General features: G+C 40.0%; 1 protein-coding gene across 2 annotated transcripts in view; it reads right to left on the bottom strand.

Moving 5' to 3' along the window:
- Nucleotides 1-716: 716 nt before the first annotated feature.
- The window catches only part of LOC107035748, a 65,372-nt gene continuing 48,001 nt past the window's right edge, over nucleotides 717-18,087 (bottom strand). For both annotated transcript variants that reach the window (XM_015253313.2, XM_015253314.2), the window contains 4 exons: nucleotides 16,993-17,093; nucleotides 10,224-16,718; nucleotides 5,367-5,830; nucleotides 717-4,575 (listed from right to left, as the gene is read on the bottom strand). In XM_015253313.2, the coding sequence (XP_015108799.1) occupies nucleotides 1,947-4,575; nucleotides 5,367-5,830; nucleotides 10,224-16,718; nucleotides 16,993-17,093 (9,689 nt within the window). In that variant the 3' untranslated portion in view covers nucleotides 717-1,946. The remainder of the gene's footprint in view (nucleotides 4,576-5,366; nucleotides 5,831-10,223; nucleotides 16,719-16,992; nucleotides 17,094-18,087) is intronic.

Raw genomic sequence — 18,087 nt, 5'->3', positions numbered from 1 at the left:
CGATAAAACGTTAATAGAAAAATTTTATTTAAACATACTTGAATGAATTTGATACATCACATTTAAAGAAACCGTCAGAAAGCTCACTTTCAGGGAAATTCATGAAAAATTCAAAATTTTCAACAATCGTTATAAAAATCAAATCAACTAATATAGCTATCGTAATCATCTTTTAACTTCGACTTGATGACATTAAAACAAACATTTTAAGCTCTGATTTAACTCATTCGAAGCATGATATTCAAAGATATTCCCGGAATTCTGATTTTCAAAAAATACAAAATTTTTGCAAATTTTCAAATGAATCAAAATAATGATTATTACTATCGCCTTCATCTTCGAACTCGGTCAGAAGGACATCCAAGCAAATTTTTTAAGCCACCATTCAATCAATTCAGAAAATTTTTTTAGTTATCGTGGGATAACCGATTTTCGAAAAAAATCGAAAATTTAAAAACCTAATCGATGAATTAAAATTCAATTAATGGTGATTGATAGGGTTCAACAATACCTACAATTAAGAAAAAAGATTCAATTTCATCCAGTCATTAGTGAATAATTGATGAAAAACTTTGTTAGACATCTAAAAATTGTATTTTCGGACTTTTTGGATCATATCGAGTCGATATAACACAAAAAATCCAAAACTTGAATTTGAACGATTTCAAAGCTTCCATTCGGACACAAAAATGTGAAAGAAATCCAACAGAAAGAAATTGATTATACTCTTTACAGTAATTTTATTTACCATTCGCATTTACTTATGTTACAAAACATACTTGTTTTTCTGACACACTGAAAATATGATCCTATATACATTGAATGTATGTTTCTTTGTGCCAAAAATTTTTTGTTTAACCTTATGTTTTTACAGAATAATGAATATTCAATCTCTCATAGGCTTTCTCATTACTTTTCACCATACGTGTCAACTATATTGGGATTATGGCAGTACATTTACAATAAAGTCTATATCGCCACATTTATTTCAATCATCTATATAGTTAAACACGTTACTTCAAGTATGTACGTAAAAATCTGTATAATTTAATTGTATGTGCATCCCACTCTATCATTTTCAGATTCACAACATAAATTCTTTCAACTTTATTTTACTTTCATTAATTGCAACTCAGATTCAATTATTCAGATGAGAAAAATCCTTGAGAAAGTGCTGAGATCCCAGAAATAAAAGTGAAAAAGGAAAAAAATCTACGAAATATTTTCACCGTCCCATCATCCCATTATTCATGAATTTTACTATAATTATTCTAGACTTTTACAGTGATCTGTGTTGTATGTGACTGCGATATGTTGAAAACACAATAAACCAAAAAAGAAAGGAATCACCTGTTGTACCCATCTTGAATAATCATTTCTCCTCGACGAAGAAGAAGAAACCACAAATGAAACAACCAAAAACTGGTGAAACCCACAAAATAACGAACAATGAAGAACATTTACTCGTATTGTCTAAAGATGCCACACCTCTCACATTTAAATTCTCATTTACCATCTACCCTACGTATTCAGTCTAAATAATATTATTAAATCGTATTGAAAACCTAAACCAGTGGATGCTACCAACATCGCAAATGAGGTTGAATATTTACATTCATCAAGGACACCTTTATCACTTAAACAAGCACAACAGCCGTCGATTATTGTTGCTAAATAAACCGATAGAGACATTATCCCCCTAATTGAATATTCCTGGCAGTAAATTCCCTGAACATAAAAAACCCCTATTTCATCTACAAGCTCCTGATCACCTGCGTAAATTCGCTGCTACTTGCCCAGAAAATAAATCCAATCACTTGCTCCAATGATTTGAAACAAAAAATAACCGAACAATATTATGCGACGAATGCATCAATAATCTTCTCGGTAAACCCCTCCTCACAGTCATCCCAATAAAGTCTTACCCCTTAATCATGAAATACATATCAAGACGTACTGTTTCTATGTTTCTTATTCTTCATCTTCCCACTCTCAAACTCATCCTCACTCCTCCTCCTCTTCTCTTTAAGCTGCTTCTCCATCGCGAGCATCGTAATCATCTTCTTGTGGGAGTCCCCCACAATCCAGCCATGCTGCTCCTGCCTGTCGTCCTCCTCCTCCACCACAGGCCCCACAGGCACAACCTCCTCGTCATCATCAGTCGAACTCGACCAATAATACAACTGATTAGCAGCAGCTCTCTTCCTCCTCCCAATAGCCACCCCCACAGCTTCGTCCACCTTATTCCACGATTTCGTAGTTCTCAGTTCCTCATCACCACTGTCACGCTTACCACTAGCAGATCTGCGTTCCTTCGAGCTCCTCCTAGCCTCCCCATTCGATTTATTTCTCCTATTAACTTGCTTCGTCGACCTCCTAGACTTCTTTCCATTTTTACTACCATCAGGCATCCCCTCCACCTCTCTCTTATCACTCTTATCATTTCTAACATTCGAAGTCTCCTTCGCATGCTCATCCTTCCTCCTATTCCCATTAGTCTTCCTCTCAAATTTATTACACTTATTCTCAGTATCACTGTTCCCTATTTTCTTCCCTCTATTTTCCTCTCGTCCCCTCCCCTCGTTTCCCAAATTCTTTGTCCTCTCCTTTTTCCCCTGACTGAAGCCTTCATTATCCTCACAACTCTTGGCCCCCTCCTCACTTCCTCTCTTCATCTTCACTTCCCTGAGAATCTCCTCCTCAATGGCTTTCTGCTCCTTAGCAATCATCAACTCGTGCTTCTTCTCCATGTACCTCTCCTTGCGTTTCTCCTTTGACTCTCTCTTCTGTCTCCTAGATTTATCATCAGCCCTGTCGTTCCCACGTCTGTCACCGTCTCTGTAATAGTACTCCTCATCCGAGCTGCTTATTTCAGCCAAAAGTCCCTGTTTACCAATAGCACATTTCCTTTGACGTCTGGTCGACTGGAATTCTACAAATTGATCTTTGATTTTCTCACTCTCAGCATCAGCTGCCAACTCCTCCTGCTCTCGTTTCCTCTCGCGCTCCATCTCCTTCTCCTTCTCTTTCTGCAGTTTTTTCAGTTTCTCCTCCTTCTTCTTCTTTGATTCCTGAACTTTTCTGCTCAGAAACACGTGGAGTGGGAGATTGTCTGAGGTTTTTTCGTTGGGCTTCTCGTTGGAGGATAATTTCTCTGGTAAATCCTCTGTCGAAACATCAACAGCGCCCTCGTCTTTCTCGGTATTATCGTCTCCATCGTCCATCGACTTCCTCTCGTTCTTCTGAGGATCGTCCAGAAGGACCAGGGCCTCGTCCAGGGGGATCAGTTCACTGTCCTCGAACTTCTTGTTCTCCACCTCCTGAATATTCTCTTTAAGACCCTTCGGGGTCTCCTCCTCAGAGTCTGAACTGGCTACAGAGCTATCCTCCCTGTACAAATCATCAAGCTCGAACCCTCGTTCTGACCTATTATCATCGTCAGAGTTGCCAGAGTTATTCTCCCCATCGGACTCTTTCTCGTCGATCACCAGAGGTGAGTCCGATTCAATCTTCTCACTGTCGTCAACGTCCCTCGTTCCAGCCTTGACTCCATCCATCCACTCGTTAATCTCCAACGACTTCGCATCCCCAGCCTCGACTGTCTTCTCCTCTGGAAGTTCCTCATGTTCACTCTCTGACGATGTCGACGACATCTCAGCGAAGAGGTTCTGCTTGCCCTTGGAGCACGTCCTCTGGCTCTTCGTTATCCCCACACCCACGTTTTCAGCCTTAAACGCCGTGACGAATTCGTCTGAACTGTCGTCTTCGTACCAGGCATTTCGAGATCGTTTCTTAGAGTTCTTGCTCTTTCTCTTGGTCTTCGTCGTTCTCCCTGAGCCCTCGGTTGATCTCCTGCTCCGGTGATGCTTGCGCTCCACGAAGTTGTCCATTGGACCTGTCGTCTTCTCTCGCTGGTTCCTCTCCTCCAGGGTGAAGGACTTCAGGGCGCCCTTCGTCTTTGGCAGGAACATGTCACTCTCCTGGAATTTACGATCGATCGTGCCGTCCAGGCGCTTACCAGGGGACTCGGTGCTCTTTCGACTGTCCAGGGTCTTTGCTATTGTCTTGGACATCACAGCAACCATGTTGATGTTGTTGGACTTCGTGTGGTTGACGATGGGGTCGGAGACCCTCTCGGAGTGGAATCTGTACGAGGATTTTGATGTGAATTTTGTCTCTCCACTGTCCTCCTCGTCGAAGTCGTAGATGTCTTTCACCTGTTTTTGGTGCTTTGTTGAGGATGTCTCGGGCTTCTTCTCGGTGTGACGCTTCTTGCGCTCGGCGAGACCAACGCCGAATTGACTCTTTCGGATGAGGGGGGAGTTGTCCTGGTGTTTTGACTTCTTTGATCTTTGTTTTGGGGGGATTGGGGACCTCTTGCGATCGTTGAGCTCTTTCTTTCGCTCGAAGAGCTCTCTGATGGGGTTGCGGGGCTTCTTCGGGGGGTCCTTTTGCGGGCTGTGGGCTGAGGGGGCTTTGGGGGGCTTCTCCAGGGGGCTGGGGGTCGATGGCGTCGTGGAGGTTGGCACCTGGGCGCAGGCTAACTCCGCCAGGACGTTCATTGGCGTTGATCCACTGGAAAGAGAGGGGATATTTAGTGAATGATATTCATGAGTTTCTTCAGTACTATTGATGACTTGAGATGAACTTAAAGACTTAATTCACAGGGGGTAATTAGTGTATTGGATGAGGGAATCAATTCTTCCATGGCAGCGAAGTTGGTATATTTAATTTTAAATGTTAAGGCTCGAGTGGATTATCTTTCGAACGTGGTTGTTTGGATCTTGGCTGTTTTTTTTATTTTGATCATCTGAAATAATCCCCAATTGCTATTCTGTTTTATATACCCCTGAATTTTTGTATCAGGGTATCTAAATATGGCCCAAAAAGTCCGAATATGCGATTTTTAGAAGATGTCTGCATGTACGTATGTATGCATGTGTGTGGACTTGTTTCTATTTTTTTTCGCATTTTCTTTATGCATTAAAAGTCCAAAAGTTTTTTTCAAGTTGTTTAAAGTTCAGTTTGCGTGAGTTTTTTTTTGTACCAAGTCGTTTTGACGTTTTTTTGTCGCGGACCCCAAAAATCAGTAGCAAAGCGGTAAACCGGGTTAAGTCGATTTTGACTATTGGCCAATTTGTGACGAATATCTCGGAATCTAAAAGAGATGGAAAATTTTTTGTCATGACCTTTTTTATAACCCTCAATTGACCCTACAAAAACGGTCATGACAAATATTTTGCTAACTCTTTTAGCTTCCGCAATATTTATCAAAAACTGACCAAAAGTGAAAATCGACTTGACCGGGTTTAGCGTTTTGCTACTATAATCTTATAAAGAAATTTTATACATATTCTCATACTCACTTATGATCATGTTTTCCATTACGATGAAGTATATTCGAAAGTGCCTCATCCAGAAACCCATCCATACCCGGATTCATTTTATTTTTTATAGTCAAGGGCTCAAGGGGAATGTGCTTTGATGAGTAGTTCATACTGCTGAAGTTGTCCTCCTGGAGTTTAAGTTTCTCAGGGGATGTTTTGTCAGGCTGGGGGTCGTAGTACTGCTTATAGTTCCTGGATGTGACTTTCTGCCCGAAGGAGGTGGCAATCATGTTTTCACTCTCCCTCATTCTCTGTTGGATCTTATCGCGGAGTTTGTTGTTGTGTTCAAAGGCGACATCGAGACTGTCTTCATAACTGATGTTATCAGGACGAATGAAATCAGTTTGTGGGGTCCTAGGTGGGCTTATTCTCTCTCGGTGATCGTTTCGACGCTTGTGAGAGTCACCCCTGCGATTGCTGTTGTACATCTCCTCCCCGAGTAACTATAAGAATCGAAGGGGTAGGGTGAGACGGAAAATTTCAGGGAGAAGAACATTTCATGCAAGCTTTTTTGTTCAGAGTGACGTCGACTACTTGATTTCTACTGGATATTATCGGAGATGATGATGAGTTTCATGACTGGAAACTAAATTGGAGGACTGAATTCATTTTAATTCCAATTTCTATCAATATTCCATACAATGAATTTGAATTAATGAATGTTAAGGAATATTTCGAAAAATTCTGAGGAAAACCTAGCGAATTTGCTAGAAAATTCTATTAGTTTCTGGCTCATTCTTTTTTAATGCTCTTTTTTTAATACAAAATGTCCAATTAATGTGCGACACCATTTCATAGATAAATCAGTAGAATTTCGTTTATCCATACAACTTTTCCCACTGAGACATTTATTACAGGAATTACTCGACATGAATTCCCGATTTTTCCCACTATATTATAGTTCACTTGACATTAAAAAAATCAAATAGATAAACTAAGAAAATTTGAGCTGAGGAGTGTCTATAGACACTACCCGAAATAGAATATGTTGTGTAGAAAAATTGAACTCTATTGATTTTTTCTATAGAACGTTTTCATATTTTATCTAATGAATAAATACCACACCCGATAGAATATCATAATAAACTTGGCGAATTGAATAGAAAATTTTATTGGAGTTCTATTGAAAGATTCTATTAATTTTTGGCTGATGCTATTGAAGAATTCTGCAGCTTTACTGTTTATGCTTTTAAACAGAAAACGTCCAATAGAATCTATTTTACATAAAAAAATTAGTAGAATTTCATCTTTCTTTACAACCTTTTCTATTAAAACAGTTTCTACAGGAATTTGCCGACATGAATTTTATAATTTGTCCCATTCTAGTTTTTCTTCTCTTGTCGTTTAAACAATCAAGCAGAAAAACTAAAAAATTGGAGCCGACGAATTTCTGTAGACAATACCTTAATAGAATAAGTTGTCCAGAAAAATTGAACTCTATTGATTTTTTATATAGAATAGTTTCATCCTTCATCTAATGAATAATACTACACACAAATTGGATAGAAAATTCTATTGGATTTCTATTAAACCTCTGCTGAAAATTCTATTTCCTGTTGAGATATTTTCTATAGAAATTTTTCGACCTCAATTTTTCATACTTTCTTTACTTTATTCTTCTCCTTCATTCAGTACAAAAATCTAACAAAAAAACTTAGCTCATTTGACGCGAGGAATTTCTCTAGAAAATATCTCACTAGAATACGTTGTATACAAAAATCGAATTCCATTAATTTTTTCTATAGAATATTTTCCCTTGAACATTTCTATCCAAAAAAAACACGTAGGTAAATAAAAATTGTCTCATAGAATCGGCCAGAAACTAATAAAAAAGCCAATAGGAATCCTATAGAACATTTCAATGAATTCGCTAGGTGTTTTTATAAAATTTCTTCGTACATGACATCGCGAAAATTGCATCAATTGGCACTACCTGACACGTTACCTCATTTATCGACTCAAATATTTCCTCTGCTAGCTACTGAAAATCCAATCATTATGATAACATAATCTCACTACGACCACAACAATCACTTCTCGATTACCATGTCCCTCGAGTTATTAATCAAGCTGTCGACATCATTCAGAATACAAATAAAATTAACAGAAAATCACTAATGCAGATGTACCAAATTTGATGTGAGTTAATACGTGTTAATTAAACGGTTTAAATTGACTACCTTTTGCATGCATACTGAGAGATATTATCTGTACAAAGCTGGGTCATTGCTCCTGCAAACAATTTTTCTTCCGTAACGTACACAGTGAGATAATTATCTACCACTAGTAAGTAAAATTTGATTAATTTACTCGTTAGTTTGTGTTTATCAGACCCAATTATCTTCGCAATTAATCATGCATGTTACTTTTATTTATAGAAAGTAAAAGTAAAAGTAATGTTCATCTTGCGTTGTGTATTCGATTGGTCAATAGTTATTTTGATTTTTTTGGGTTTTGAGGTAATGTGAAAGCTGCAAATGACGATATCTTTTTGCATTTTTATGCTTTTTTTTCATCAACTTGAGGAAATTTTTATAAAAATCATTGATGATCACAATTTGGCTTTGAGAATAGAGCCATTGAGATTCAGTGAAAAATAAATCTACGACATTACATCTAATTCCTGATTATTTCGAATGATAGAAGAAGCAAAGAGAAAAAGAGTTTCGAATTTCCAGGAAAAATCTCGAAATTCCAATAGTCAATATGCAAAATTTTTTCTTATTATAAGAAGACTTTCTCTGAAAATCAAGTAAAAAAAAGAAATTCTCAATGATTATTAATTGAACCTAGCATAATTATACTTAAATTAACACCCAAAAAATAAGCTTTATGATCTGAAATTAAGACTTTTAAAAGTCATAAATTGAGATTTTGAAAAGTCTCAAATTGAGACTTTGAAAAATCTCACGTTGAGACTATCAAAAATCTCAAGTAGAAATTTTCAAGTCTCAAATTAAGACTTTCAAAAGTATTTCTTGATTTCTGATAGTAAAGAAAAACTTCAAGTTGACTTCTGGAAAACTTAACTTAAGGCATTTAAAAGTCTCAAACTGAGATTTTTCAAAATCTTTATTTTGAGAACTTTGAAAGCTTAAAATAAGGTATCATTTTTTGGGTGAATCCAAATTTTTGATTATTTTACTGAAATCTTGGCCCTCGAATTCAGAGCTTTCGATCTATTGATAAAATATTCTTGTTTTTGAAATTGCAATTGATCCTATTTTGAAATTAAATAACTTTCTTAAATAACTTAAAAAATTAAATAATTTTATTCTACTCATGGTCTAAGCGTCTTTTTAAATATCTTTGAAATTTATAAGTATCTCTCAATTTAATTCGTAACTATTTCCTTATCAAACATATATCATTAATAGACAATCAATAATCGAAATCGTTAACTTTCATATTGAATTAATACTCAATCCTGAACTTGAGCTCTTTCAAATGTTTGCAGCTTACGAACCGCCAATTTATTATTTTAAGAACATTTTTCCCTTGAAATAAACAGGCTTATCGCACTAAATTTGAAGATTGTACTCAGCTATTTAGTAAATAGTGCTTTGTCCTAAAAATAATGCAAGCATGTTAGCACAATGAGTTCCTTAAAATGCGCAACTTTGTTCTAAAAACTAGAAACTTTTCCTCTTTGTGAACTCTTCTCCGCCGAACTGTCGTCATAGCTCTCATGTTATAGTTCGCAGTTTAAGAACTGAAATGTTTTTATTTTAGAAACACTTTTCACTTGAAACAAGCAGACTCATCGCACTAAATTTGAAGATTTTTCCTCAGCAATTTGGTAAACAGTGTTTTATCCTAAGAACAACGCAAGTATGTTAGAACAATGAGTTTCTTGGCCCTTGAGTGTCACGCGTTTCTAGCATTTCATTCGTTCTACAGTGGCGCCCTATTGGTTGTGTGTGGTTTCGCGGGGATTCCCTCACTTAAGGGTTAATAGTATATTTCGATACAAGTCGTAAAAGTGTTTTTTCAGCAGTGGGAGGTGTGTAGCGCTCACCTAAGGCGAGTACTACTCCCAAGGATCAAAGAACACTTTTTCCACGAGTATCGAATCCTATTTTTCATATCAATGTGTAGAAAGCATGATTTTGCGCATCTAGAGTGTACGTAAAATTTAACTTTACACACAAATTATGAAAAAACATCTATAGATGCAAAAATTATCCTTCTGTAACAGTAAAATTTCTCACACCGGTAAGCAATTTTTTTCGCGTACGGTAAAAAATCATTGTCCGTTGCAAAAACATTATACACGCAATATTGAGCAATCATTCACGTTCACGGGGATAATTTTTTATGGAATGGAGGATAAATTTAACCGTTTTGGCACAAATAACCCTCACGTTCAGTAAATTTTCCGGGGCTCACAGAGAAATATTCACTATTTGTCTCGCACTTTTTCCCCGATATAGGATGAAAAAGTACTGAAAATCGAGTTCGCCCCATGATTACTTGACTTGTTCGGTGATGTTTCTCTAACTTTATTCTCCGTGTAGAAACTTTTTTGCTTTGTGAACCCTCCTCCACCCAACTGTCCTCACAGTTCTCACACTACAGTTCACACTTTGAAAACAGAAATGTTTTTATTCTAAGAACATTTTTCGCTTGAAATAAACAGGGTTATCGCACTAAATTTGAAGATTTGAACGATGCAAGCATGTTAGAACAATATCTCAAAATTAATAACTTTGTTCTAAAAACTAGAAACTTTTTCTCCCTCTGAACCCTTCTCCCCCTGTCCTCACAGCTCTCACATTAACTCAACCTAATACCAAATAAAAAATACTAAAAACCCAAAAAATGATGATCACAAACCTGATTAACTGATTCCAGAAGGCTCCCCAGACTATTTTGGCTCTCGACATCCCTCCACCTATCCGGCATTTGTCGAGGGCCCTGCGATGACTGTTGAGTGTTTTCATCCCTGCTCTGATAGTCATCAGTTGGGTCCAGCTTGATCTTCTTAGCCCCTCGCAGTTCATTCTCAGTAGTGGCTTTCAATCTCGAGCAGCACTCAACAAACAGTTCCTCATCGAAATTAAGAACCTTCCCCTGTCTCGGGATCCCAGGTTTCTCTTTCATCTCAGTGATCTCCTGAGGCACATCCAAGGCATTATCCTCAATAGCGTCAGTGGGTGCTATCGTAACGACTCCTGGACAGCTCTCCTGACTCGACAGAACCGGTGATCTTATCACGATCTTTTCACCTGAAAATTCCGTCGAATTTCCCCGCCTCGTCTCCATGAAGCCATCATTGTTCACGTGATTGCTCGTGGACATCGTTCCACTGTTCATAGAACTCTCGGGTGCATTACTCGCGTAGAAAGGTGACAAACGTCCACGCACTGACATGTGTTCGTCCTCATCATCATCCTCATCGTCCTCATTCCCACCGCCGATGAAATCATCCCCCTCGTTGTAAGAACCTCTCGTTGTTACGGAAATGAGGTCAGGGGTTGAAGAACGCTCGCGTGGACAACTCGGCACTCGAGTGTGTATCGATTCCATCGAGTTTGTATCCGGCAGCGAAGCTTCCTCATTCATAATTTTGCGTTTTAGAGTCGAGGGAAAAGTCGACATCGGTAAAGAGGCTTCCTTATTCCTCTCCTCATGATAATCCGATTCCGGAGATTTTTTGGATTTGGATTTGGCTTTTGCCTCCTTGTTATCTGGTGTTTCTCGATGCGCCTCGGTGGCTTTATTTTTCATTCCCAATTCTTTTCCTGGTGAGTCAAATGTCAGATCGTAGGGAATGGATTCCTCCTCGAATGCTCGGGAAATTCTCTCCTCAGCGCGTTTCTTACTCTGCCTGCATCTGGGGTTAATTTCGAGGGAAAAGGGTTCATTCTGTTTATTCGATTTACGAACTCTGTCAGTCTTGTCAGTGGCTTTGTCTCTGGCCTCTCTCACTGTCTTGTTTTTATCTGGTTTCTCGTTGTGAGAGTCACTATCTGACTTTGAATTCCAGTCGTCGAGGACTTCCATCACTTTGTCTAGCTTTTCACCTGTGAAGGCACGACCAAAAACACTTTTCACTATTTTATTTTTGTCCTGGGATTTCACGTTCTCGGTGTCGCTATCGTCTTCACTCTGGGAGAGAATAGGTTCAGCTATTGATTTCTTCTTTGATCTTTTGTTACGGGTTTTTGATTTTTTAGCGGCTTTTTCGGGCGTGGGTTTTGATTTCTTGGGGGGAGAGTCGAAGATCGGGGTGTCCATTTTTATGTCTTCAATGGTTTTTGAAGTGTTCAGGTCTGCTTCGCTTTGAGGTTTCTCTTCTTCAAGGCTTTTGTCCTCTTCGAAATCAATGCTCGAGGTCTTCTGCTCAGTCTGCAAGAATTTCTTCCCTTTCAACTTCTCCGTGATGTTGGAAAAGTCCAGGGACATTTTAGGGTTCTCCAATGTTGGAGAAGTTATCGCAGTTGAGGGAGCAATCTCTTCTGTGGTTAATGCTGGTGACATTAATTGATCCTTAGCTTTAAGCTCTTGAGGTGTAAAACGCGGTGACTCGAGTTCTAAGTGTTCATTAGCCAAATTGACCTTCTGTTTTGACTTCAAACTCTCAAGTGTCTCAATGTCATTGACCCCTTTCTCCAGTGTCTCTACCTCCTCTCCTTCGGGGCTTATATGGTCAGTAAGAACGTATTCATCGTGCGTCATGTTCTCTGTTATCTTACAAATTTCCTCGTCCAACAGTTCCTCCTCGAGTTGGGAATTGAAGGGCTCGGGCTCCACAGCCGTCTCGATGGTATCGATCGTTGAATTAGCCAGCGGTACTTCAAGCACCACGTCTTCCGCCCTCTTCTCCACCACTTCGCTCACCGAAACTTTGCCATTTGGATTTTCATCGAGAATAAAGGAATTCTCCAAACTCTTAACTTCGGAAGAAGCTGTTTCAATGAGAGACAATGACTCCTGCTCGTTACTGCACTTTGATACCTGTAAAATGTGTGATTGTGACAGATTATGCTTTTTCAGGGAACTTTTGCGAGTGAAACTCGTGGCACACACGTCGCAGAAAAATCTAGCCGCTTCTTTCGTGAACTTCTTCTTCTTCTCGACTATTAGGATTTCTCCGGATTTTGTGTGAACCACTGCGAAGTTGCCTGAGGCCCTCTTCTTTGGGCTCTGAGTCTCGTCATCGATCGCAGGCTCAGCAATAATTGCATCGGTTTTTGCTGAAACTGGAGGATTTGGCTCGCTGATTACTTCTTGATTGGTCGTCGAGACGTCTTCGGTGGATGCTTCCTCAGGCTCTGATGGCTTCAATTCTTTTACTTCCTTCAATACCTCGGGAACATCAGGCTCTTTAATTGGCTCGTCCACTGCCCTTTCCATACCTTCATCCGCCGTTTCCTTATGCTCATCCACCACACACTCCTCTTTCTTATCGTCCTCTTTGACTCTATTCACCTCTGAAGGACTATCAATGTCGTCCCCGAAGTCAAGTAATTCTTCAATGAGGAATATATTCTCCTTAGCTTTTCGTTTCAATGTCTGTCTCCTTTGAACAGGTGCATCATTCACTTTCTCAGGCACTTCAGTCTCTAGAACCTCCGCCTTCCCATGATTATTCTTCCGCTTTGATGACCTCTGCTCTTTGTGGACCACCGGTGACAGCTCTCTCGCTCTTTCGTCAATCGGAGCATTACTCAATGAATCAGTGGCAACATCTGGCGTCACTTGTTCAAGGAAAGACTTCTCGGAATTATTCATTGTACTCAATCTTTTATCCTCCAAGTGATCGCTCGTGTTGACACTAGACTTATCACCATCGATACCCTCCAAATCCACCTCTGTTTTACTTGTTAAACTCTCCTCAGGTTTTATCTCGTCGTCTGATAAATCGAGGTGTTCATCGGCCAGTGATTTCTTCTTCGAGGCTCCTCGACGTTTCGATTTTATTGGTTTCTCCGGGACAATTTCCTCCTCACTGACTTCTTTGTTTTTCGACTCTTCAGGTGCCAGAGGAACTTCCTCGGAATTATCAGGAGGAGATTTTTCCGCCTGCACTGTTTCATCGATTTTCTCGGGTTTATTTAATATCACTGGGTCCTCGGGTATTTTATCCTCATCCCCAGCATTCCCCAGCGATAACTTCTCCTCCTCTCTGACAACTTCACATTCTCCTGTCTCAATTTTCATATTCCTAGAATTAGTAACTGGCGTATTTCTCCTATTGCTCCGTCTACCTCTATTGTTCACAGGTATCGATTTACCCACCTTTCTCACACCCCTCTGATTCCTCCGTGATTTTTTACTCCCAACAGTTGCATAAGGATCAGATTCCACTGATGAATCTCCATTCGTCGTTTCACTCGATTTGTCCACCTCCGTTTCCGTGATTTTTCGTTTCGAAGTTCTGGTTTCATCAGTTGTATCGGGACATTTAATCGGTGTCGAGGTGAGCTTTGGCGTACTATTTATCAGTTTCATGATGTCAGAGAGGTACAACTCATCTTCTATCTTGGCGTCTGGTGTTTCGTCCTCATTCACAGTTTTTCTTTTGTTCTTTGTTGGAAGAGTTGCATCGGAGGATCTTTTCTTTGACGTACGTTCAATTTCTCGGGACTCATCCTGATTAATCGATTGCAGAGCTGGGGTATTGTTCGCAGTGGGTGGAGTAGCGAGTACACTCTCATCCGATTTATTGCTCTCGTTCGTCTCCGGGATTTTATCAGAAATTGATCTTTCGGGGGTTTTGGTTTCGTTCTCTTTTGGTGGTTCTACATCTTCTGTTTTGGATTCATTTGGTTTTGGGAGGGTTTCGGAGGGTTTAGGGGACTTCAATCCCCCCTCGACTTCGTTGTCGACAGACTTGGGACCGACATCATCGAGAATTATACTCAATTCATCAACTGCGTGATCCAATAGTGATCCAACATCGTTATCAAGAAGCACGTCTTTTTGTTTGGCAATTTTCGAGACAATTTTCTCGAGAAAAGAGCCCTTTCCATTCTGCTTACGTCGCGAAAGATCCAGAATAATGTCATTCGAGAATTGTTCAACCGTGTTTGTTCCAGAGGGCGCATTGTTGCTGGAGTTATTTGTTTTAATCTGAGATTCACTCGACTGCACCTCTCCCGACGGAGTACTTGCCTCCTGACTGGGTTTTTCCCCCAGTCCCTCGATAGCCCCTGAATCGCTGTCATTGTTCTCTTTATTAACTGAATCCACGGATAAACTGGCCTCACCGCTGGTTGAGTTAATATTAATACTGTGAGACGCACCACTAGCAGCATTATTATCCCCCAATTCAACTCTACTCCCCTCACTCTGCATATTACTGTTGTGCGATTGTAAATTGAGGCTTTCGATCGAAGTTTGGACTGTAAGGACAACACTCTGCTGCACCTCAATGGGAATATTGACTCCCTCTGTTAAAATCCCAATGACATTGTTCAGGGTACGTTTGGACTGGCCATCACGCTTTCGTCCCCGTACTTTTTTTGGTTTTGGTATTTTTGATTTTGTGATGTTGATTGGAGTCTCTGATGAATTTTCTTTACCACTGTCGATGTTTGAATTGCTAGATTCCTGCTGGAGGTGCTCGAAACTCAGGCTGACTAGGTCGTTTACCAGTTCTATTGGGGATGATTGCTTTTCGATTAGTTCGGACAGCTCATCCTCTTTTTCCGGGGGATTTTCAGCGGTTTCCGTCGCCTCGTCGAGTTTTTCGGGAATTTCCTCGGTTTTTTCGGGGATTTCCTCGGGTTTCTCGAGAATTTCTGGTTTGAACTGGGGTTTCGAGGAGGTTTCGGGGGCTGGAGGCGATTGGGGAGCGACAATTGGTTCGTTTACGGGTGGAAGGGAGGCATTGTCTTTTAATTCGGAAGAATCAGTTTGGGGTTGAAGAAGGGGTGATTCTGAGGGCTCTTTAGATTCAACTTGATTGGGGGTTTCTTCGAGATTCAAGGGCCCATCGCTTGGCTTTATAGAGGGGGTATCGAGGTTTGGGGGAGATTTCTTCTCCAAATTTCGGGGAGATTTTCGCGTTGCGCTGATATCTCGCTTTTCGTCCGGAGCTTCTGCTTGAGGCTTCCGCTTGCCTTTGAGAGTTTTTGGTTTGATGGTCTTTTGATTGGATTGCTTCGAGTTTCCTTTGATTTTTCCGACTGGAGTTTTGATCTCAACGCTGGGTGTGATGAGGGCTTCGAAAGAAGATACTGTCGATTTTAGGACGTCTTCCAGAGAGGTCCTGCGGCTTCGTCTCATTCGTTTGAATTCGCCTTTTTTGACCGGTGAATTTGATCTGCTTTTTTTGGTGTTACCCGTTGATGATTTTGCTCTCTTATTCGGTGGATCGATTTGCGGTGTGTTCTCACTCACATTATCGGGTTTTTGAACCTCTTGAGGTTTTCGATTTCTCGTTCGAATGATTTTGACATTCTCTGCAGTTTCCTGCGGTTTTTGCTCAATTTCTTGCTTTGCTTTGTCGATAGTCTTCACTAATGTACGCCTCTTCCCCCGTTTCCTGATACTGACAATCTGCTTGCTTCGACCCTGCTTCAACGAAGAATTCTGCACCCTTGCCGCTACTTTAGCAGCTGGCACCAGAACTGGTAACTCATTAGAAGATTTAGCCGCTTCAACTTGGTGTGATGTCAATTTATCAGCTGGCTCAAGCGTCGGCATTTTATCCGCATCAGAGGACACACGAGTAATTCTCCTCGATAATCCAACATTGATTCTTTCCCGGAACTTGGACTTTGGCGCCAAACGAGTTGAACTACTCCTTGTAATTTGTGTATTACTCGAATGACTAGAAGAGCTTAACTGAGTATCTGATGAAGTTGGATCGTTTTTAACAGGATTACGAGCAAACTTTCCGTCGTTACTACGCAACTGAGATTTAGCCTTCATTGACGCCAGCGGATCAGCTGGTTTTCTTCGTCTCCTCACTGGTGCATCAACTTCCTGCGGCTTATTCTGGGTATTTGACCTAGTGATTTTTGGCTCAACCGTCACCATCTTGATAGACGAAGTTTTACGATTCTTCAGCGACTTTATAGTGGACTTTCCCTGCATCTTAATGTTCCTTTTTTTACTGACAACCGTCACGTTCTTGTAAATTCTCTCATTCCCATTCACCGATGAAACTCGGATATTATCGCTAAGTCTACTTCTCCTACTGTTAACATCGTAATTACTGATTACACTCTCAATAGCTGCACTGATATTGTCCCCGCGACAGCGTTTACGTTGGAAGGACTTGGCATTCTTTATCAGTTTGTTTCGAAGCACCGCTTTGCGGGACAGACGAGAGTTCGAGGTGATTTCTATTCCTCGTTGCTTCGATCTCGTTTGAATCTATTCAGAAAAAATCATAAAGAATAGTTTTGGGTTAGGGACTTTTGGGGGGCGACGTGGCAGACAACAAAAATATGGGGTGAATATTGCCGTGTACACGTGTATGTGAAGGAGGATGGCGGTGGCAAAAGCTGATCAATACTCTACTCACACATACACCGGTTTGTTTCATGATGTGTCGTCTTTTGCGCGACACTGATGCGTTGTTAACAGAATTTAATGTTGTTGGTAACGGGTGATGTTTTGATATGTTTAAGTAATAGGATTATCTTACCTTGCACAGGCGTCCCTGCGAACGTAAATTAATCTCCTGCGTGACTTTTCTGGTTGAACGCTTCGCTGGTAAATTGGCGAGCATTTTCTCGATACTTTCCCCTTTAATAAAAAAAACGATTTAATAAATGGGGTTATTTGGGTATTGAGCCTTGGTGGGATGGGTTACAATGTGTTATTGGATATTCATCGGATATTTATTCGTTTTTGTATCGGAAAATTTGTCAATGGTAGGGGGTATTTTCAAAATATTGTAGTCGAGTTATGGATGGGTTGTTATCATTGATCCATGAATAATTTAGTAGTGAAGTGGTAAAAGGTGGTAAGTCGAAAAATGACATGCAGATTATGGTGTATACAGCGGGTTGAAGTGGGCTTAGGTGAATTTGTGGGGACCTTTCGCGGGATATTTTGGTTGGTTGATAGATTCTGATTAAGTTGTTAATTCCTCAGGCATTCATTGAATTATCTACTGTTATTTTGAGCGTGATTTCATCGAGCTATGTAATTTTGTTCTGGAACATTGTCTAAGGGTGAATGAATAGTTTATGGAAATTCTAGTCTAGTAATCAATGGGTTTGTTGCTGTCACCGAGCGAATGGTTAATGTGTGAAGTGGTGGAATGTGAAAAGTCGATTTTCCATATTCTAATGAAAATTCAATTTTTTCAATGATAAGGGGCTCAAGGCAAAAATACGAGAATTGTTGTTCGTTTGCAATTAATGGAAATGTGGCATATGAGAAAATCATTTGAATATCTTCTCCAAGATACTCGTAGAGAAAAGAAGTTTCTGGTTTTCAATAACAATTTGGGGATTTGAGTGCGATTTTCCTTCACTCTAAGAGAATTTTCTCTGACAGGCAGAGAAAAAAGGTCTTTCTATTTATTTCTCAGTAAATGTCACTGAAATTCAATCCCCACTGTACCTAAATTAAGGAATATTTTCTCTTATTTCAAGGCATTCTTAGTTCCAGAATGAGAACCCTGGGTGCTTGACATGAAAACCTTGGGGTTCTTAAATTAAGAACTTTTGGGGGCGTTCAAAGATTACGTCACGCGAATAAGAAAGGACGGCGACTCTATTTTAGGACGATT

Source organism: Diachasma alloeum, unplaced genomic scaffold (assembly GCF_001412515.2).
Source record: "Diachasma alloeum isolate Michigan unplaced genomic scaffold, Dall2.0 Dall_scaffold_00200, whole genome shotgun sequence".
Classification (NCBI taxonomy): Eukaryota; Metazoa; Arthropoda; class Insecta; order Hymenoptera; family Braconidae; genus Diachasma; species Diachasma alloeum.
Note: the sequence above shows the minus strand (reverse complement) of the source record. Positions and strands in the feature narration are given on the sequence as shown.